The sequence below is a fragment of the Struthio camelus genome, chromosome Z (genome assembly GCF_040807025.1).
Source record: "Struthio camelus isolate bStrCam1 chromosome Z, bStrCam1.hap1, whole genome shotgun sequence".
Taxonomy (NCBI): domain Eukaryota; kingdom Metazoa; phylum Chordata; class Aves; order Struthioniformes; family Struthionidae; genus Struthio; species Struthio camelus.
Genome location: NC_090982.1, coordinates 55109001 through 55131520, shown reverse-complemented (window position 1 = coordinate 55131520; position 22520 = coordinate 55109001). Strand labels below are relative to the sequence as shown.

The 22520-nt window shown below is 41.0% G+C and overlaps 1 protein-coding gene across 2 annotated transcripts; it reads right to left on the bottom strand.

The window, feature by feature from the left end:
• Positions 1-5904: 5904 nt before the first annotated feature.
• On the bottom strand, positions 5905-22133 carry LOC138064390 (arrestin domain-containing protein 3). Of its 2 annotated transcripts, none has more exons than XR_011137628.1 (8): positions 20649-21208; positions 16393-16474; positions 13743-13890; positions 12377-12479; positions 11732-11988; positions 11148-11310; positions 10153-10345; positions 5905-8756 (listed from the first exon to the last, which is right to left on the bottom strand). XR_011137628.1 is itself a non-coding variant. In XM_068926642.1 (8 exons), exons 1-8 carry the CDS (start codon positions 20926-20928, stop codon positions 8700-8702), a joined length of 1245 nt encoding a protein of 414 aa, XP_068782743.1. In that variant the 5' UTR covers positions 20929-22133; the 3' UTR covers positions 5905-8699. The 2 variants fall into 2 exon arrangements, 1 of the variants encoding a protein (XP_068782743.1); XM_068926642.1 differs by having other exon boundaries at positions 10153-10307; positions 20649-22133.
• Positions 22134-22520: the final 387 nt, after the last annotated feature.

Genomic DNA, 22520 nt, shown 5'->3' with positions numbered 1-22520 from the left:
CTCCGGAGCAGCCCGGTTTCCAAAAGCTGGCTATTGTCTTGTCCTTGTTCAGCGTTGCTGAGTGACACTGCACTAAACTGAAAGCAGGCAGATGGTATCTTTTGCCTTGAAACGAATGAGATACCAGAGCGATTAAGGTTTTCACTAGATAGTACCAGTTACTTCTGTGGCACGTAGCATTAAGCCTGGCAAATACTGGTAATTTTTATTTTTAGACAAGTTAACGTTGCTCTTAGGTTGCTTTTACTTTTACTTTTAACTTTTTGTAACAACAGTAGCCATAAGAGGTCTGGGCGGGGGCTGGGTTAAAATGTCTGAACTTAAAACTTGATGAAGGTCACCGAAGTGTTTGTTCCTCATGTCTACAATTTACGTTATGCTAGAGCTGGAAAAACTGTTTGCTTGAGTTCCTGGGTACGATTCTGAGCATCCTAGAATAATCCCATAATGGTGTTTTGAAATCCCTTATTAGAACTGTCGCCATATTTAGAAAGATCTATGAGCTGCTGAAACAGAACATCTTCTTATAAGGTTAGAAAATACAACAGCATGTTCAAGTCCGAAATGTCCTTGTTTGAACTTGCAAGAACTGTTTTGTGTAACTAGTAAACAGACTTCTGAATTACATAAATCAAAGCTGTTCCTAATCCAGTCGGCTCTGCGCGTGTCTGGGATGCGTGTGCGTGTTTTCCTCGCAGGCTTGTGCAGGCGACGGAGGTGACTGAGCGCGGCTAGCAACCTGCTGCCGAAGGCGTTCCAGAAGGCTTTCCGCTGCCTTCCGTGAGGGACTTTCCTCTTACAATGCACTTAAAAACTGCAGATTGCATTATTTAGCTAATGGATATTCATCAGTGCTGAGGTGTCTTGCTTCTCCCTCTCTGTGACCACTAGAGGCTTTGGTAGAGGGGCCGGTAGCCAGCGCGAGATTTGGGTTTCTTCCTCTCCCTGCAATATTCTTTACATGTAATGATAGCAGCTTTATCTTCTTTCCCTTTCAGATCTGCTCACAGTGAGCCAAGGAGACAGAAATGATTTGTTGGAATATGTTGTATTTATCAACTAGTTGCCAAGAGCGTAAGGTTTAGCGCGGTGGAGCTTGCCTTTTGTAGCAGCAAGTAAATGGAAGCAACGTGCCACTTGCGCTCCGTTCCAAGCGTTTGCGCTAGCGTACTCTCCAGCGTATTTTTTCCCGTGTCGTCTGGTAGTGCCAGAAGTCCAGTTGGTATTAGGGCACACACAGTCATGGAAAAGTCCCAAATATATGCCAAAGAAATGACTGTAGTTTAAAATGGCTTTCTGATTGGATATTGTAAACAAAAAGGATCAGCAGGAGTAGAAGATAATATAACATTCATTAGAAAAGGTTTTCCGTATGTCAGCTGCATAAAAAATGATGTTTGTAAGCCATTTAAAGCTTTAATTTGTTATTTTTGGGGCGGAGGGGTAATTGTAAGACATTAGTGAGACATGGTATCTTACATGTAAAGCAAGGGTATGATTTACTGCTCAGTCAGGTACTCCAGTTTTAATCGGCCATGTGTATGCTTTTCATCCACAATGAAAGCATCCTCAGGATAAATTAATTTGCATTCGTTGTGAGATACTTCAGATTAAAGGTGTGGAAATATCATAAAATAGCTGCCGTACTGCAACTGGCTAGTTACTCTTGTTCATGGCATGAATAAAACTCAAGTCTGATACTAGGAATTCCCACAAGTCTTCCATCTAACCATTATTTCCAGCATTTTTCAATAAAGAGATGGTTTAGGGGAGCAAACGGATAGCGGCTTTACCAGTGCGTTCCTGGAAGGCATTTCAGGTAGAGAGGGCAAAGGAATTTTTTTTTCCCCCCAAGGAAATGGAGCTTTATATTTGACAATGCTGGTGGCATAGGATATACAAGCAAATACAAGCAATAAGAGAAGTGGGATGTCTTGGAGCCTTAAAAAGTTTGAATAAGATATAAAAAAGGGAAGGCAGCGAGGGAATGAAGAGAAGATTGTTACCTTCTTTGAATTACTTTGAATTATAAGGAGAAAGTAAGAGGGAACAGTTAGAAAGCAGAAAAGTAAACGCAGTGATGTGGTTTGAATGTTCATTTAAATTGTGTTATTTCTGCTTTTGCTAGGTATCGGCTTTTTCATTTGTTTTCTTTGTGAGCATAGCCTTATGTGGTACAACTGATGAATCACTTTATTGTTTTAAAGCTGTGCAAATTTGTCACAATATATTATGTCTGATGCACGAAAATATAAGGGTAGGAGTAAAACTGTCTTTCCTATCTGATGCTCTTAAGCCTGTAAGAAGGCCACTTATTTCAAGCTTTGGGAGATAATTAACTCTGAAATAGTGAAACAAATTCCTCTTTGTTTATATCACACTTAATACTGAAATGATTTTGGCAATCAGAGCTGGATGTCAACATGTTATGGTTATCTATTTTCTGAACTTAGCAATGCTAACCAGGAAGAGTTGATTGATTAACCCTACCGTCTTCAGCTGATTTAGAAATGGCCCCTACAACGAGGGTGTAAATAATCAAAAACTCATTTATTAGAAATCATTATCCGGTGACTGTTCTACATCATTTACAAAGCTGACTGACCCACGGAAAGATTTACTAAATTCTGTTTGTTAGCCGATGGGCAAGAGTGACACATTTGCCTTGAATATTAGTATCTAGACCATCTGTAGTGGGAAGTTTAGTTTGGATTTTAGGCAGTCTGATGACACTAAGACATTGTTTAGATTTAGATAATTGCATGAATTTTCAGATAAAAATAAAAAAGGTCGTATTAAGTTTTGTAATGATTCTTCCCCTCCTCCTAAGCTTTCTCATTATATTCTGTTGAGAACAAAAGCATCGTATCTTTTTTGAGAAAGATTGAATGACGTCACACTCATAAATTCACTTTAGAAATAACCTTTATTAAATCAACAAATGGCTAACAGGTTGTGGCCTTCCCCATTGCCAAACACTAGGCGAAGAGCGGGCGAGTCAGAGGCACGCTCCAGCCTAGCGGGACTCGAGCCGGCGGGTTAGATCTGCTCTGGACTGATAGGTGCGAACCAGAGGGAAGTGTCTTTCGCTCTGTATTTGCCCCCGCTGTCCTGCGTAGGAACCCGCAGGTGGCGTTCACAGGAGAGCTCAGTGCTGTCGCACCATCTTAGAGAGGTTTTGTTTTCCTTATGCGAGAGCTCAGACTCTGCTGCTAAGGAGGCAGAGACTTAATTCTTAATATCTGGTTTGGCACTTTAATATTAGCTCCTGGATTTTTTTTTTTTTTCAAACTGTATATTCCTGCCATCTTAAATGCATCTCCTAGCTAAAAACTTGATTTTTATGTCGTAGTTGAAGCTCTCACCTTCTCTATTCTAGGCCATTATCTTTCCTCCAGGTATGACAAACAGTATATATATTATAAATAACATTACAGCAAGATGCTTGAAACAAACTCAAGAAAGTGCCCTGAACTTTGAATCTTTCCTGTTCTGAACTGGATTAGAAAAAAGACACAGTGTTCAACTCAGATTTCGCAGTGGCATCTGGCCTCTACTCAAAAGCTACCACTCTGTCCTAATGTCCACTAGGTCAGGAGATGTGGAGATCCAGCTCTAAAAATAGCAGGCTGTAGCTGGCAGGGAGAGTTCCAGAAGTGAATGATTACTTAGAGAACAAATAGATTACTTTTTTCTTATTGCAAGGATATCACCTGGAAGGGAGGTGAAACATGCCCACTGACGTGCCTTTGTAAGTTGCCTTTGCTAGAAAAAATATAAAGATGGAAATCATCATTAATTGTCATGCAAGTACAAGTGCTTGGTACCTCTCAAATTTCTGCGAATTCCTGAGGAGGTTTCTGCTTAAATCCACTGTATGTGCAATGTCTGTAACTGGATGCTTTGCGTCAGGCTGGACCCTCCGGCCAAGTCAATGTTCCTGGGAGCAGCTGTCCTCCTGGAGCAGTGACCTACTGAAAAATTAGGCCAGGCCCCAGGCTGTTTGCAGAGCTGCATGTAGCCATATACTTTGATTCACAGGATTCAATTCAAATCAGCAGCCTTCACATTAGCACAGAAGTTTCCCTCTAGAAAGTTCAGTGTTGGACGGATGCCCAGCTTATGGTATTTGTTCTGAAGACCGTTCTTCAATTCTGTACCTCAATTTTTATGATTGTTGCTGTGTGTGAAAAACGAAGGTAGCTGTAGGTTATGGTGAGTTATTGGTTGATTTCTGTAAAACATGAAAGGCTTAAATTTAAAAAGGGATTAAAAAGCTCTTCTGTATTTTGGCTAGATAATTACCAAAAAAAAGTTGATCGATTTTGCAACATTCCCTGACGTCTCTCAGAAGCATAAGCACTGAGGCATTATAATTTTGTCATCCTCTGTACATTTTTATGAATAGCTGATGTGGAAGAGCATAGGTATTTTAATAGTCAGAAATATGAAATATTTGTGTTTTCAAAGAAAATATTCAGATCTTAGAGAGTAAAACTTTGATAATTTCCAATTTTATAGTAAGGGTGACAATATAAATCTAAGCTTAAAGGAATCCTAAGTAGTAGTTCTGGTCTAAAAATGAGATTTCAAGAAAATGTTGCCCAAAAATGCGTGAAGCGTGTGTGTCCTTGAAATGACGTTGCAGGTAGTTTAAATTCTAACAAATATTGCCACATAGCATCAGAAACTTAGGTACTAAAAAGAGTTGTGCTGGTATTAGAAAAAAGTAATTATTCTAATCATTGTTACTCAATTATAAAGGAGTTCTAAGTATATGTGCATAGTGAGATAATAACCTTATTTTTTTGTATTTCCTATTGCTTTGAACCAGAACTCAGATACAAATGATTGTTTTTGTTTCTAATGTGAGAAAAACCTAAAACGGTCTTTCTGGTTCTTCCATAATTGGCAGCTATAAATTCAAAATAAAACTGAAACGCTCCATTTCGCACAGGAATTCACACATTCAGGAAGTCCTACCGTTCATATTATACAAGGAGTTAGATCAAATGTTTGGATTGTCCGTATTAGCAGCATATGCCATAGAACATAGGGTACGATATTATGAAAATGTAGTTATCTTTAGTGCCTTTAATACAAATACACAGGAACAGTGCATGTTGGACTACTGAGTCCCTGGCTTCTAGCCTGGTGAACCTTCCCTTAGGTCAAACGACATTTTGATACCGAAGGAGGATGATAATCCATTTTGTCAGAGGTTCAGCTGTGCGTGGTATGCGGAAGCAAGATGCCGTGGCAGGACTTCATTGCTGGAATGCTGAGGAGCTTTATTAATATCTTGCAAAGCTCTGCTGAGTAAAATGCAAAGAGCAGATGGCCATTTTCAACATCTGGTAACACTGGACATCCACGGAACAGCAAAAGGCACCTTGCTGACCTCAAGTCACCATACCAACCTCCACATCCCAGCTACCAACCACTCAGGTATCTGGCCTTTAAAATAATACCCCCTCCCCAATTTCCTCCTACCCCTGCTAAAATGGACTCCCTCCCCTCCCCAAACCCCAACCATTTGTAGTGGAAAGTACTAAGCAACTAGAACTGGTCACTACAATTTCAGTGATAATATAAACTTAAGTGTCCTGGGAAGGTATTCATATCCTATAAATTATTGGCATTTTGCAATATAGGAAATTGTACTGTAGTTTCCCTTCTGGGACCTAACCCTGAGAGGTCACTGATATTTAGAAAAAGGAACTGAGGGTGATGAAACTTAGCTGTTGTGCTTCATCAGTCTTATAGTTCCAGAAATAGTTCCTGTCGATGCAGTTTGACGCATACTTAGTATATGTATTCCTATAGTAATTTTATCCTTAGAACCAATATTTAATACCTAGACATGTAGTAAATAAAAGATTTGAGTCGCAGAAATTCTATGGCTTACACTGAAAGCATTTAAAAGCATTTTTTTAAAAAAGAGTTTATTTTCCACAAGGAAGAGCAATAGGAAAAATTAAATTGTTTTCCACATATTGTTTTCTTGAAACAGAGTCTACAAGGACATATTCAGCACCAAAACTAAAAACAAAAAAAAAAAGAGAAAAGAAGTACAAACAGCCATAGAATATAATCTATAAAGCAAACATTTAATATTGCACTTTGTTTTCTAATGTTTGGATTTTACTTATTTTTTCCCTAATTCAGATCAGGATTCTATATCAAATACTGGGCTACAACTGTGAACCTCATGTCTTACAATGTTGAGAATTGACCAATATTTGTGGAAGAAGCGTAATGCCTCTAACCAACTAGCAAAATAGTTTAAATGGAAAGTCTTTATTTGGTAAAATTTTAGATTTTTCACTCTGATCTCAAAGGCTGTGATGCAATGCCAATTACTACAATATTGGTCAATCCTGCTTCACATGTAATTCTCCATTATGCTGTGATAAGTAGTTTAATGCTATGTATATCAGCAATTGTTCCCTAGTCTGTTAAAACAACAAAAAAGAAAGAAAAAAAAAGTAAAACCACCAAATGCCCTTTTATGCCAACGATCCCATCAGCTTAAAATTTTTTGTCTGGTTAGAGAGGGTAAAGGGAAGGGACATTCACAAAATGGCCTAATAATGTAAGACATCACCCCATTTCCTTATTATCCAGTATTCTTGCTTATCAAAGCCGAAACCTTTTAACTGAATCACTTAAAACGCGACTCTTATTTATACTTTTTTTCACCCTGTCATCATTTTTGAAACATGAAATATCTTTCATGTTCTCATAAAGGCCACTTATGGAAAAGCCTATTTTGTCATTTTATGAAGCCTTAAAAACAAGGCAATTTTTGTAAAAATAAGCACCATGCAGAAACACCAGCTTTCCCTCTCCCCCTCCCTTCTGAGCTGTTTTATTGCACACGGAGATACATGATGGATTAGATCTCACTTTAAGTCGTCAACACCAGAAGCGTGTCCCTTTGTCAGTAGTCTGTGTTACATGATTCCCGAAAAGAACAGTTGACTTTCACAGGGTTCTAGCATGTTAAGTGCTGGTATTTGTATTACCAGATCTAATGGCTCCATCACACCATTTCTCTTTCTTCACCTCCGTCTTTGTCATGCACTCAGCCGCTGAGAACTATTTCTTGTGTTGCACTCAGCGGCTGAGAACTATTTCTTGTGTTTTGTTTGAATGTATGTTTGAAGTTGTTGGGATTTTTGTTTTAAAGCTTTTGAGAGTACCACAGGAGATGCAATCATCAAAGTAATTCTCAGTTAACTAATACTTGAGTACAGCTGGTAACACTGATATTCTAGCCCAGTTTCATTATACTTCTAGTCTTAGTATTTTTACAGTATCATAAACCCTGAAGATAATACAAAGTGCACAAACTGAGCTATCTTTTACTATAGTCCAAGCTCTTCTTGTAGTCTGAAATATACTTTCTACTAGAGACTCCTTATATAAAGGTATAGACTTTTTGGTGATTAGGTAACTATGTAAAAAAATAAATTTACTTTCCCTTCCCATCCCTACTAGTTGAGAAATCTCTCTGCCCATGAGTCCTGGGCAGTATATGACTACTTCCTTTTAAAATTCTTTTGACTCTTTGCCAGTGGCTGCTGGTGCTGCTTTCACTTGTGCCTTTTTTTTTTTCTTTTTTTAAAGCTTCACAACTTGACCATCTCTTTTTCGTGATGGAGGAAGTTAAGAAGGGAACAAAGGTGGGTTTTGTAACTTTTGTGTATGTCCCTATTCCAGATCCCCCTCTCAAGTAAAGAACAAAAACAGAACATAAACACAAAACAAAAAAAAAGTAACTCAACAGTGCAACATAACAAAACAAATAGCATTCCAACAGTTTGGCAAGTGATGAGTTCACCTGAGATTAAGTGATTTTTAGGCAGTCTGTAACAAAATGTTGCTTTGCGATAATAGTAGAAAGGCAACAAATTCTTAAAAGAAATCAAGAAGGTATACAATCCTGACAGAGTCTCTTATTAGTTTCTTTCTGTTATCTCCCCTCTACCCCCACCCCCACATATCTGTTGCTTATCTACTACAGTAGGCTGCAAAACATACAGCAAGAAGGATTGGCTTGAAGGCATTTGATGTTTGTAAATAAATCCACAATAGGATCCAAGCTGAAGAGGTGATACATGATCAGCCTATTAGGACAATTCTGAGCATGTGCATATGCAGGTAAAGTCCAGGCTACATTAAATTAAAAAAAAAAAAAAAAGTCAGTGCATTTGTCAAAGTCTGTTGCTGTTGTTTTTTTGTCAAAGCTTTCTTTTGCTCCTTGTTGTGCGGACCACGAACAAGTAAGAGGGGGTAACAACAGTCAGGCATAAATGAGAAAAAGCTGTAGTGACACTGAACCGCACAACGTAAGCAATGAGCATGTGCAAATTTTTAAATCATAATAGGAAGCCATCCCTCTCTTACGTGGTGAGTGTTTTGACACACAAGACTGTAGGCTAGTAAGGCTGCTCCTAGTATGTGCCAGTATTTAAGGGGGGGGAGGGGAAAGCTCAGGTCTTCAAGCATGTGGAGCAGTCCTATGATGTTGCTGTAGGCTTCTAAGCATGATCACAGGTTGTTTTCATTTGTTCACCATACAGGCAAGAGCAATACCACTACCTTTGAAAGTGTGTCTCCACTATGATGCCTTGAACTTCAACACGGCAGATACGATTCAAAACCCATATCAAGTCAGCTTATTATGGACTCCTTCAACGAGAGGGGCAAGATGGTCTGTCATCTGTGGGCTGATCTGGGTTTGGATCAATCTAACCAAAAGGCAGGAGGGGGAAGAAAAAAAGAAGAGATATTTTAGAATCAACTGCTAGAGATAAATCAGAATCCACGTGTTTAAGCAAATTACAATGATATATGGTATTCCTGATTCAAAGGTTATTGAAGTAATTGATAAACCTCTGGTCACTGAAACAAAGCTTTGGATAAAATTAACAGAAGCATGTTAAGTAAATTAAATGGAAAATTTTAAACACAGATTTACAATAACTTAAGAATAAGCACAAAGAACTAATACCAAGCATAAAAGAAAATTTGCTTTACTTCCACAAGGCTTTTGACTTATCTGATGTCTACAAGATGACACATGTATCACTAAAAAGTGTCATCTAAGAAACATTTAATTGATTTGAGAAATTGAGAAGTTTTGCCTGAAAAAAAAAAAAAGGGCAGAAAACTATCAGTAAAATATAATTCTACTCTTAAAATAGTTAGTCATCAATATCCTACGAGGTTTCAAAAGCTCATGTGTTCCTAGACCTTTCTCCTCTTCCTTTCCTCAAAGGAAGAAGAGGAATAACCTGCTAGCTTAGGTCTCACAGACTGGATGGTAAAACAAGTTTTAAGTGTGCAGCCCATCTTTTAGGCAACATTGTATCAATTAACTTTATGTATTTTTTTGTTGTTGTTGAAGTTGTTTAAAATTTAGAAGGAAGCATTTTTTAAACTAATAACAATTTAATTAAATACTTAGAGCACCTAAAATGAAAAGAACCAAAGAGCTGTACTTCAGAGTTAAGCTATAGCAGAGCCCTAAGGGATTCTAGTACACAAAGAATTCCCCTCTCTCTGTCCACATTGTAGCATTAGTATTTCAAGGAGGAAGGGGAAATTACACCACATGATACTGTTTGCTTAAAGTGGGAGAATTCAGACAAAATTTAGCCAAAGGGCACAGTATTTCTCTTTTGTTCTATACCACTGCTTTATTGAAAAGTGTTTGTCTTATCTAAAAGAGTATGTTTATGTTTTATGGAGAGAAAAGGAGGGGGAATAACAAACAAAAAAACCACAACACTTTAATGCTTTCTGGAAGTTTCTAAGCAGTGCTGCCAAGAAAAATTGACTTCTAGGCCTGCAAAGGCACTTGACAGAGCACCTTTCAGATATAAGGCAGAGGTCATGTAAAAAAATAAGTGAGTGTAACCCATGCTATGAAAGACATGGAAAAAACTCTTGATGATTCATTCATCTGCATCTTGCTAAAGGGTGTGTGTCAGGGGTGGGGGGTGGGGAAGGCAGCTTGTTTCCTGTTCCTCACTTTTAGCAGTTTCTCCTAATTTTAGGAGAAGTATCTTCCTAAATGTATTCCACAAGAGAGAATTCAGACAAACAATAAATTAATCATCATATGCCATCCGATGTACCTACTTCTGAATAGAGGGGTGGAGGCAGAAAACGAAACTCCTGGATGTATGCAAATAATGGTCCTTGAAGCGCTCTCTCAAAATCATCACAAGCAGCTATGGGTGCAAGGCTGGACTGTCTCTGTTCCTCTGTGACCACTTCTGCATAGCTAGGAGGTGCTGAAGGGAAAAGGTACACGCAGTTCGAACAACAAGTTCTTATGCATGTCAAAATATATAACATGATAAATATTAAACTTTAATCATTGTAAAAGGCACCTGCAGGTAGGTAAAACAGTTTAGTGACTTTAATTGTTGAACACAGAAGTGAGCTAGGCAATTTCATTTTCTTCCTAAGATTAAGCTTCTGTTCAGAAACCAACTGACCACTGTGTATTGTGGCTTAATTATCCCCTTAAATTAAGTATACCAAGGATGCTGCCTTTCCTGTACAGAGAGCAATGACAGGACATTGAAATTTCTGGAATCCAGAGGACTGCAGAGTCTAGGATTTGTACTTAAAAAAAATTATATGTTCATTAGATATGTGAAAGCAGAGGGAAGGAGTTATAGTTCCCTCCTTTGGGGGGAGATATTCCATAGAAAAGAATTATACTATCTTTTCAGAAAGCCTTGGCTACAAAGGCTGGTGGGAGACCCCAGAAACTGCTAATATTACGGACTGTAATGCCTTATAAGCTAGGATGCAACTGGGATACTGGAGGTGAAAGTAATGAAATTCTACACAGATACAACAGCATTCTGTGCCTTCACTTATGCCAAGTTTCAAGGCAGTTGGATTTCCTTGCCTTTCCTAGGCAGAGAGAAAGGCAATGAGGGAGGAAACTCTGTTCCTCTACATAAAACAAACGGGTGGTAAGGGAACACCCACAAAGGACTTTCTGTGGGCTTTATCATGACAGGACAGAATGTGGTTCTGTTAGCAAGACAGCAATGAATAAAACAAACAAAAATCTAAACAGAATAGCAAACTGCTTGGGATTTGTATCGTCAAGTTACCTTCTGGTCTTTCAGGCAGCGTCAGACCAAGCCAATTCATGTTCATGCTACACTGGCTGCTCACACTTGATGTTCTGCTACCAAACGGGTGTAGAGGAATGGTACCAATGACCAGTGGTAAGTTAAGGAATAAATCCATGGCTCCTGGAATATCAACATACACCTGAAGAAAGATAAAAACAGAAGGAAACATGGGTTTGTGTTAGCAGCTTATAATTATTAGACTGATGTTTTTTCCAATGGAAATTTCTATGAGGAACTTGTTTCTAATTGTCTCTTTTAGGGCCTATGCTTCTATGGAGTTATAAGCTTCCAGAGTTAGTGGAAGCTTGAGATTCTTAACGTGAGGCCTCGCACAGAAATGCGGTCTACTCATGACATGTTTGCTTGGCTAACATGCAGTTATTTTGAGAACTTACATGATTTGAACCAAATTCACTTACAGATCTCCTCTCAGGACACTAATACTAGGACATGTATTTCTTTTGTCACTAATTAGCAAAAAACACTTTTGTTTGTTAGGAATTTCTATGGAATGAGGGAGATTACTCATGCTTGAGAATGAAACAGACCATCCAACATACCATTAGTGAATACTCCACACGGATTATACTACAGTCAAGGATCGAAGGGGAAACAGGTGGAATTTTCAACACTTTGCCATTCCAGGTTTCTGTTTTGCCAGAAGACAGGGACTCCCCACGCAGGTTGGCAACAAGCTGTTTGACTTCCTTCATTTTCCCTTTGGCATAGAATGCCTGCGTTTGGTAAATGGCTGCCTTTGGCACCACCATACGGGAAGAGCAGTTTTCAATCTCAGCAAAGATCTGAATTGATTCACCTGAAACAAAACAGAATTTCAAATTCTCTTTGCATTTAAAAGGCTGCTTAAGCAAACTGTCATATTCTTATATACTGTTAAAATGCACTAGACCTTTCTATCACTGCTCTACCTGGAAAAACATTCACTGATGCTGATGAGAGCAAGATCACCATTAACTCATCTAAATCAAAAATGTTCAAGTCTAACAGAAGCAGAAGTCTTTCAGCAATCTGGAGACGGAACTAGTGCTGTCTGTTTTACTTTACAGTATTCTGAAGCGATTGCTGAATGTGAATCAAAATGGTAAAAATAGCCATAATATTTCATTTATATAAAACCTGTAAGTACAAACTGTAGTTTTAAAAGGGAAGGAAAAACATTTCCTATAATTACTTCTGTTACGTACCTGGGGTGTAGCCCTTCCTTTCAATTTTGGCACTTAAGGATATTGGGCCTGAGGTACAAAACCAACAACAGAGCGTCTTTTCTTTTGTGCCTGCTTGGGGTGACTGCAAAGAAAGAATAAAATCGCCCATTAAATCAAGAGTTCAGTGAAACTTGTCAGCTATTTTAATAAACACAAAAATAATCATTTTCATAATGTAATTATATATTTTTAGAAACAAAACTAGTTCTCTTCATAAGAAAAAAAAAAATCTCAAGCAATTTAAGTGGCATTATGCAGATAAAGAGTTTGTCCTAATTCCACTTGTGCATTAACATTGCTTTTTCTCCTACCCATTGGATCCTCCATACTATAATCATACTTCAAACAGTTTTTAATACTTAAAATAAAATGCTTTATAGCCTACACATCCTAACATACTGTTGGCAGAACTTTTCATTGAATTATCAGTAAATTAGAACATCTTTCCACTTTCCATTACACTACATTTCAGAAACAAAGTAACTAACCCAACCTACTGTAATCTTGACTCCTACTATTTCCTCACTTAGTCTCATCTATATTAAACAGACTTTGTTATTTCACATGAGATGAGGATTAAGGGCTTGATCCAAAGCCCATTAAAGTCAAATGGGAGTCCTTTGATTTTAATGGAGTTTGTGCAAGGCCAAGGTCCCTTTGCAAGTCTGATTTTTCACCCATACACACAAGAAACCTATTTCAATGGACTTTGTTTTAAAGTTTTTTTTTTCCCCTCATAGATTAGAATTTGACAAAGGGAAAAGAAAGGGATTTTAGGCCAGACTGAAATAAAATCCTCATTGAAAGCAGCTGTGATATTAAATTGATTTTAATAAAATGAAATTTCATAAAGTTTATACAGAATTGAGATAATTTCTCCCCATCAGTAGAAAGTTATCCATATGGAAATTATCAATTATGCACTGCAGTACATTTCTTTTTTTTTTTTTTTTTACTTTGCATTTTTAAGTTAGCAGTCTCTCACTGAAATATTTTTGAGTTGCACTGTTCCTTCCACAAGTTATTCCTTATTTAAAATCAAAGAGGAACAGTTCATAAAAATTCTCCTCCTGAGTGAGATTTTATAATTAATTATAAATTTAAATTGACAAACACATTTACATCTTATGTTTGTTAAACATTAAGCAACTCTGTACAGGATAATTTAGCTTTAAAAATACCAGCAGTTAAAGAGTTGCTAAATTGATATAATGCTTAAAAGATCAGCTGTAGTTAAACTAGCAAATAAATATTAGATAAAATTAGATGTTGATGTTGTTTTGGTTATTGTACTTCATTATTTGTATGCCAGAAACAAAGAATGAGTAATTCTGTCAATTCTTACCAGTAATGAAGGAGTGTTGATATCTATATGTTCAAAGACTGTAAATTCCTTCTTTAATTTTACTGGTAGAAGCCAAGGCCTATGCAATTCGGCTTTCACCCAATAGCGCACACTGCCATGTCTGCCTTCGAATGAGGTAGCAAGTGGTCTGTGCAGGACACAAAGGTCAAAATTGAGTAAAGTCTTTATCTCCCTTTCTAATAATGATACAATTGATCAGATTAGGATGTACTATGTTGAGTTGTATTTTCAATACATCAAAATATTTAATTAAATGCAACTTATTTGCAAAGTTTCCGTATCTCTAAAAATTCAAGATTAAAGTTGGGAGAAAAAAAATCATCTCCAATTCATCCAACAGTAGTTTTGTAGAAATTTTAAGAATCAATGAAAGAATTGTGCTAGAGAATGCCAGAAGAGTACACATTCCCTTTAAACTTAAGAGGTCACTTTCAAGTCTAGAATGCTGCACGCCCTTTAAACGTGTTTAAAACTACCAACTCCAAGTTAGCATTAGCAGCATTCAATTATTGTTTGAGATATTGTATTTTGTAAATAATTGTTTATTTGGCAGGTATCTCAGTGTCTAGTTTACTTTAGCTGTAACTAAGTTCGTTTTGCCTTAAGCAGGGTAGTTAAACATCTCAATTTAGAGCTCTGAATAGAGAGAGGCTATTTTGAGTATCTTTTCATTTCCCTCTACCCTGATGAAGCCATCTTAAAATATTAATTAAAAAGGAAGTTATTTTGCTCTCAACTCTGAAATACAAAGGAAGTCCTTCTTGGGAGCTGGAGGAAAAAAGACATGGAAAGGGGCTCCAACCTTTCAGCATTCCTGCAACAAGGTAAAACGAAGGACATGCATAACATCTTTACACTCCACTTATCTCAACAGTACTTTTTTTGCCATAACTTTTTTCTTTAGTATAAGAGAAGAAATTATGTTGTACTATGTTTCTGAATGCATCATAACATATAAATTAAGCATGATATTTGCAAAATTTCCCTGTCTTCTATAGCTAATACTGGCTGTGCTTGGACTTTACTAAAATGATTCTTTGATGTATGACATCTCTATCTGTAGATCTGAAACTTTTTTTGTAAATAGTCGAAATGAAAGGATTGTCTAATCAGTCTTCAATGTTTCATCCTGCCCCATTATCCTTTAGGGCAAAATCAATACAGCATGCCTTCCCCCCCCCCCCCCCCCGGGCTGCTTTACAGTTTTTCTTTTAAATGAATTTTGGAAATAGTCTGGATACAAAATGGTAAGTAGACCGTGTCAAAACTATTGTTCATCAGGCCTTCAGGTGTTTACTACCAGCCTTCATTTTCTCAGTATTATGAGACACTAGTTTCACAGTATTCCTTCCAATCACTTGAATAGAGCTTTATTTTTTTTTGACCAATGCTTGTGGTGTTTTACTGGTCATCTATTTCATCTCAAACTAAATACTCCGTGTATACTGTTTGTTTTCATATTTAAGTGTCCCTTCACACCTAAGGGAAGATCAGTATTCTCTTTCCTTATTGCTTCTTATAGTTGAGATTTTCATCTCAGTGTTCAATTGACACCTACAAATCTCCATATACATAGCGCTCTAAGTGTTACAGTAATATCTTCTGTAAAACCCTGTACTGTTCACTTTGAAACTGACCTGTAAAAGACATAATCTGCAGATTCTGCTAAAGCCAGCACCTCTAATAAAGAGATGGTTTATTAGTTTTAATATTAGGTATTAGCCTATTTTGATATAACTTTCTGCCAGGATTTTCAGCTTACTGACTTCAAAGCTTGCCTGTTACAGTAAAGGGCTCCTCTTCCTCCCTTTTTTCCATCCATTTCCAGATTCTTTCTGTTCCTTTTTTATTAAGTTTTCATGTTTCAGCCGATTTCCATGTTGGTAGCTCCTCTATGTATAAATCTTCTCTTTGCAACATTGGACACAGATGTGCGTGTGCGTGCGTGCACACACACAAGTGCGTGCATTGGCGGGGGGGGGGGAGGGATCTTAACACTTCTGCTATCACTCTTGCTTCTTCTTTCTTTCTGAGGAGAACAGGATTAAGTATGGAAACAGTCCTTGCTTCATCTACCCAACCATCTGCTTATTTCCAGCCTGGCTTTTTACATAAAGGCCAGCCTGAGTACATACATCCTATTTAAAATAGGACAATCTCCTCTTTTGTTCCAATGCTGTTAAACTTGCCACATTTGTTGCACACTGCGCCCAAACAATTAAGCTGTGATCTTATCACTAGTTCTTCTGGTCTGCGTGGCTCCAGTAAAATCTTGGGTCAGTTAGAAGGTATCTCAGCCACTCTGCAGGACTCAAATATTTGTCAGTTCAGTCCTTGGGGAGGAGTAAAATATTGCAAGATACAATGAATCAACAGACCTTAGTCAAAAGAGAGTAACCAATGGGGCAGCAAAGAGCTCCTGTTTTGTGAAAAAACAAAAACCAACTGTTTACCAGCATAGAAGCAACCTCTTCAGTTTAATGAGATTATCTCTTCTGTTGCATGTCTGAGCACAATTCCTACAACCATTGAAAAGGTTTCCCCTCCACCCACAATGAGAATTTTTCTTAGGCAGGTATGTATCTTAGCGTTCTCTCACACAACCTGAGTAGTGCTTGTGGGTACTTACGTCTGTGGAAGCTCAAAGCTGAATGCATATTCATGCCTTCCTGAATGAATAGTGTGAAGGCCTTCTTCAGAATTGTCATCATCTAGGAGGGAAAAACCCAATATGCTATTCCACCTGTAAATATTTTACACAGCATAATATATTATATAGGTTTATTTTTCAGAATAAAGGGGATTTATACACTCATTACAATGCTTAAGAACATGGTGTCCCACAAACAAGCATCTCCAATCCATTTGTATTAACTGTTAGATGTAAGGCTACAAAACTTTTACAGGTAGTTAACATAGCCAGATCCATCTTACATAAAAGCAGAGCTTATTTATTTTATGTATTATTTGCTGCTGAATACTGGCACAGTTGTAACTGCTGCCATTTCAAGCTCTGTCTGAAAGATCTGTAATGGAAATCATGTTTTCCAACATGATTTCTAGTTCAAAACTTGGGGGTGGAGGGGAAGAGCTCTCTAATAACATTAAGTGATCCGAGTATGAAGTTTGCTCTGTAAGATAAATTTAGTAATTGAGTTTCCTTTTATCTTCTGCCTAGCAACAGTGTCCAGAAATTAATCACCAACAGGGGGGAGGAAGGTGGACATTCACCACCGAGAAAGTACCAGACATTCAGGAGCATAGGAGATGGCATGCTGTCCAATTAAAGTTGTTTAGAGCTAATCTATAAAAAAACCCTCAAAGTTTAGCTGGATCTTGCTTGTATAACTAAGACCCAAAGCTTTCCTTATGCCAACAGGAAAACTGACCTTTGTTTATAGTCACAATTCCCTGTATGCTCCAACAAATTTGTGGCTTTTTCTAATATAATTACCATAACACTATAGAAATGCTGACTTCATCAAGATATAAAGTTACTTGTGAGAAAATAATTTGAGTATCTCATGTACAAAAGGATTGGAATAATACATACAGTGAGACTATGCAAAAAACAATTGCTTAAAATCTGAAACATCACGGAGGATCACAGGCGCATTTCAAAATTTGTAGTTCTCACTGTCCTACAAAAATGCTGATGCTCCAATTTCTTTAGTGCGCCAGAAATGCTGAAACAAGCCTATGGCAAGTAACCTAAAAAACACTAGAATGCCATTTACAGAAATGCATCTTCAGTGTGTAGTGTCACAAAGTAAGAATCTCGAAGATATGCTCAAAGCGCACGACAATGCGCCTTTTTAAATAGCTGAGAGCTTATTTATTAAAAGAAATAATCTTTCCCTCGCCCAGAAGTTTTTTCTTCCCTTCTTCCTTTCCTTCCTTCCCTTTCTTTCTGCCAGCTCAGCAGTCCCATTGAGCCTGAGCGGCAGCAGCAGAACTGTGGTAAACAAGTGCTGAGCTGTCAATCACGGGCTAGGCTGGAGCAGGAGAGGACCGGCCTAAACCGGCGCGAGCAGATCCCCAGCCAGCCAGCCAGCCGCTCATATACATACAGTATACATTACACCCCGCCGCATTTGCTCAGCAACTCCGCTCGCAGCCTAGCCTGGCGGTCGGGGGGAGGAGGGAGGCAGAGGCGCCGCCCGCTCCTCGCTTTCCGGTCTGCTCGCACCACAGGGCCGCGCCGCCGGCCCGACCCGGCCCGACCCGACCCGGCTCGCCCGGCGCTACGTGCGAGGCGGCACCCGCGCGGCCTCCGCGTCCCTCGCGGCAGCGCGCGATGACCGTTACTGAGAGGCAGTTGCGGACGGTGACAGCCTGGCGCGCGCGGGCAGGGGACCGGGGGGGGGGGGGGAGGAGGGGCGGCGGCGCAGTGAGGGACGTGACTGGCCGCAGAGCGCCGTGTCCCGGCGGCCGCTCCCGCCCGGCCGACCTCGGCGGCGGGGGCGTTGCTGCTGCTGCCGCCCGTCCCGAGAGGGGCTTTCCCGAGAGAAGAGAGGCGCCGTGCCCAGTATCCCGTGGGCCCTGCGAGCCGCCAAGCCCTGAGCGGCCAGGCAGGCCCCCTTCCCCGCCAGCAGGGCCAGGGTGACGGCGCTCGTCCCCCGCCCCCTCCCCCGGCCCCTTGCAGTGCGGCGTCCCGGCTTCAGCACTGCCGGCGGGGAGGTCCCACCGAGGCCGCGACCGGATCCCTAGCCGGGGGGACGCGCATGAGACAGCAACAACTGGTGAGCGGAAGACCCTTCCCCCGGTCTCCCAGCGAGATAAACTGGTACTCCTCAGTGCCCGACTAGCGCGCCCCCCCCCAAAACTGAGGTAACTCCCCGGGGACCGGGGGGGGGGCAGGGGGGTGGAAGGGAAGGGAAGCGAAGCGCCCCCCTCCCCCCGGTCCCGGACGGCGCTGGCCGGGGGCCGCCCCCGCGGGCGTGCGGGCCGGGGAACCTGCTCCCTCAGCCGCTTTCTGCTTCCCCCCTCCCCCCGGCGCCCCAGCGGCCGCCAATCAGCGGCGGGCATCGCCTTAGCAACAGGCTAACAAACCTCAGCAAGCCAATGACGCGGGGAGGGCATGGGGCGTGGCCTCCAGTGCCAAGCTAGGTTGAGGCGTCGCGCTAAGTCATTGAAAGTCGGCTCCGCGCGGCGGGCGCTGGCAGTCGCTGCCCGGCCGTGGGGGCACAGCAGTAGGCGTTCCCCGCGCCAACCGCCCAAGTTTCCTCACACCGACCGGGTGCGAGCCCTGTGTCCCTCCTGGTATCCGAGGGCGTCAGATCTGCCTCTTCCTTAGTCTTTTGTTCCCTTTCCAGCCAAAAGGGAGCCCCTACCAGCAGGGTCAGCACTTGGATCTACACTCCACATGCAAAGTCATTGCTGCTGCCTAAGCAGCCAGTTGGAAGCAGGGGGTTTCCCTCCTACTTGTAAGCATGCACCCTGCCATGAAGGCTCATGCATGCTTGCACGTTTCTGTCAGCTGCAGACTGGAGGTGAATGAAGTTTCGCATGGGTGAATTATCTCCCAGGCAGCAGCATAAAGAACATTTCAGCTACAGGCCACCTCGTTAGTGACCTATACTGGCTTGCGCCACGATAACATAATTAAAAAACTCATTCCTACATTACTATTCATTTCAAAAAATGTCTTTCAAGAGGTCCAATGCAAACTATAGTCAAACTTCCTTGAAAATTGCATTTCTTCCTAAGAAAAGAAGGGAGAATATCCTATTCATGCACCGATCTCTGCAGTAAATATGCTGCATATTAAAAAAAAAAAGGAAAATTACATAACCAGTTTTAACATTATTTTCTTGTGCTAGGAATTAAGTCATCGCCACCACCTGACGCGCGTAACCAATCTGCGGAGAGGAGAAGGAGCACCCCCTCCCTCTCCCCAGGACTGGTCCCAAACAGGATTGAACCGCTTCTAACAAAGGGTGGAAACTTCAGAAAAACAAGCTTAGAGTCCCCTATACTTTCACAATGTAACCATGCGAGCAACACATTAACAAACCGAAGATCCGCACCCCCCCTCACAATGTGTTACCCCCTTTTCCATAACCAAAATAAGGGAATTTGCAGAGCACTTTACGTTTCTATCGGGGCTGGGCAGACCGGGTTTCCATTGAATGCAGGTTCCAGAACTCCCTAACTTAGAAACGATGCTCCGATTATACAACTGCGGACTCTTATTTGGCCTTTTCGGCAGATCTTTACCTCTCGGTCTCCCACACAGAGGTTTAATAAGAGAAATCGGAAGTAATTTACGAATTTACTAGTAGTTTAGAGCAAAGGAAGAGGGAGAAATTACACGTGGGGTGGTGATAGCATATGTCAAAATAAGCCACGGGGACTCTTCTATCTGCCAGCAATGATCCATCTTTAAAAATCATCACTTATCAGTCTGAAAAGCAGACCTGTATCTAGTGTGTCAAAAAGTCTAGTTTTATGTTTTAATTATATTTCACAATTTGATAGGCTGTCTCCAGGAAAGTCATGTACTGCATCTCTGTTTTTGATATTTATTTTCCCCACAAAAAAATGTTTTGCCATTATCGCTGTGACAAAATAATATTACATTCCAAAGATACAGTATTAATAAACTGCAAATCCTTATGAAAAAGCTCCGTTAAAGGGCAGGTAGTTTAAGAAAGTCCTGTTTGCAGGCACTTTGCAGATGCATCTCAGTACAGTTTTAACATTAAGTAAACGTCCATATAATGGAACAGAAATCTCAAGAAGGTACTCTGCGTTTCCTCATCTTCAGAAATATTGGATCTTAGGGGCTACATATTAAAAAGCGATAAAGCAAGACGAAGCAAAGATGCGTCCTTTTCCAGAAAAATGTCTGCATATAATGAACTAGTAAGTAAAAAATCTTACCTCTTTCGTGCCCAATTAGGATGTCCTTATGGTTGAAATATTCTACTTCTTCAGTGTAATTCTGTGTATAGGCAGTGTTGGATCCAGCATTTCTAGATTCAGTCCAACGTACTTTTGCATGTCCTCTTGCATGAATTTTAAGAGATTTTACTCTAATTTCCCCAGTAACTTCTAAATTGACCCTTCCTGAGACTGTGTCCCCGCTAGAATAGACGGGGACATTGCTGTCATTGAGACAGTCAAAGCTTATTGTCAAACTCTTCACCTTCCCCAGCACCATGTTTTATAACAAAGTGTATAAAAATATATTGTAAGAAAAAAAAAAGTCAAGATCTCATATAAAATGCGATCTTCACTTTACACTGATCAACGTCTCTGCCGTGCAAAGAGCTTGCCGGCAGGATCGGCGTCTCCCCTACTAGCCCGTCATTGGGGTTGCTTGGAAAGCCCCAGCCCTCGCTGCTGCCGCGGCGGCTGCTGCTGGCGGCGGCGCGGCGCGGCTGCCCGGCACTGTGGTCTCCCTACAAAGACGGCTGCCTGTGCGCTGGCAGCTCGCTTTAAGAGCAGCTTTGTGAAAAACAACCCCGCCGCGCATGCGCCACTTCTCCGACGGCTGCAGTCGCGGGTTCTGGCGATGTGCGGCCCCTCGCTGCCGTGCGCGGTCGCTGTTGTGCTGCGCCGCTAGCTGGCGAGCTTGCTGGCCGAGACAGGGCCCTGCAGTACGGTGCTGAGATGGGCGTTGAAGAGCCGGGAGGGAAACACCGGCGGCGGGGGAGGTGCGGGCTCCTCCTCGGGAGGGCTTCAGTGGCTCGTCCCGCTGCTGAGCAGGGCCTGGCCGGCCCGGAGGGGCCTCGGAAGGAGCCTCGGGAGGAGCGGGGAGCGGGGCGGAAGCCGCGGCGCGGGGGGGGTGGGCGGGTGGCGAGCGCTGCCCCCTCGGCCCGGCAGCGGCCGGCGCGGCTCGCCCCCGCAGCCGCGGGTTGCCTGGTTAACAGTAAAAATAGCAACGGTTCTGTCAGAGGCAGCCTGGAGAAGGCAGTCGGCTTTTCTCCGGGCCACAGATGTCGCCCAAGGCTTTTGTTGGTGAGGCGGCCGGTCCTGAGCGGGTTGCAGGCAGGCAGCGGGGCCGCCGCCGGCCCGCCTGTAACCCCCGCCCCCCGGCCGCCGGTATTAGCCGGCGCCCTCGCTGAGGGGTGAGGGCAGAAGTTGCCCCAAGGATGAAGGAGAGTCTGTTCTGAGTGTCTTTCAAACAGTGGTTTATAATTTTAAGTGAATCCTTGGATTCGCTGCACAGACTCAAAAGATGCAGCTCATCCATTTTCTAAATGACTTAAAAAAAATCGGCTTGGCATCAGGGAATGTCTTTAATAATCTTGTTTCCAAAAGTGAGGCTTTATGCAAAAGCAAGCATTTAAATTTCTGTCAACGTGAAGTTTCCTATGTTAATAATTTTGAATATAATTGTTTGAATATAATTGTAATATAATTTACTGAAGCTTAGTTTGGGGTTTGGTTTGTTTGCTTTGCCGTTGCTGTTTTTTTTTTTTTTTTAAAGCTGAGGTGCCGTTTCTTGGGTAAGTGTTCTAGATTAAATTATTAAATGCGGCGTTTCTATTTTTTACCTTCTTTGCTAGTGACATAAGGTTTTCAACAAGACATATAATGTAGATGGTTAATATTTAACAAACTAGTGTGTGTTGAGAGTTGTATTCTTTCTAGGTCAGTGAAGTATGTAGTTAAAGTTCAGACCAACAGTTATGCTTTGAAGCAGTTTGCCTGTATTTACTTGTTTTCTTAAGTAAAAAAGTCATTCATATTTTCCCTGGGCTGACACCTGGTGGAGATTCTCATACTTTTTTTTTTTTTTTAAACAGA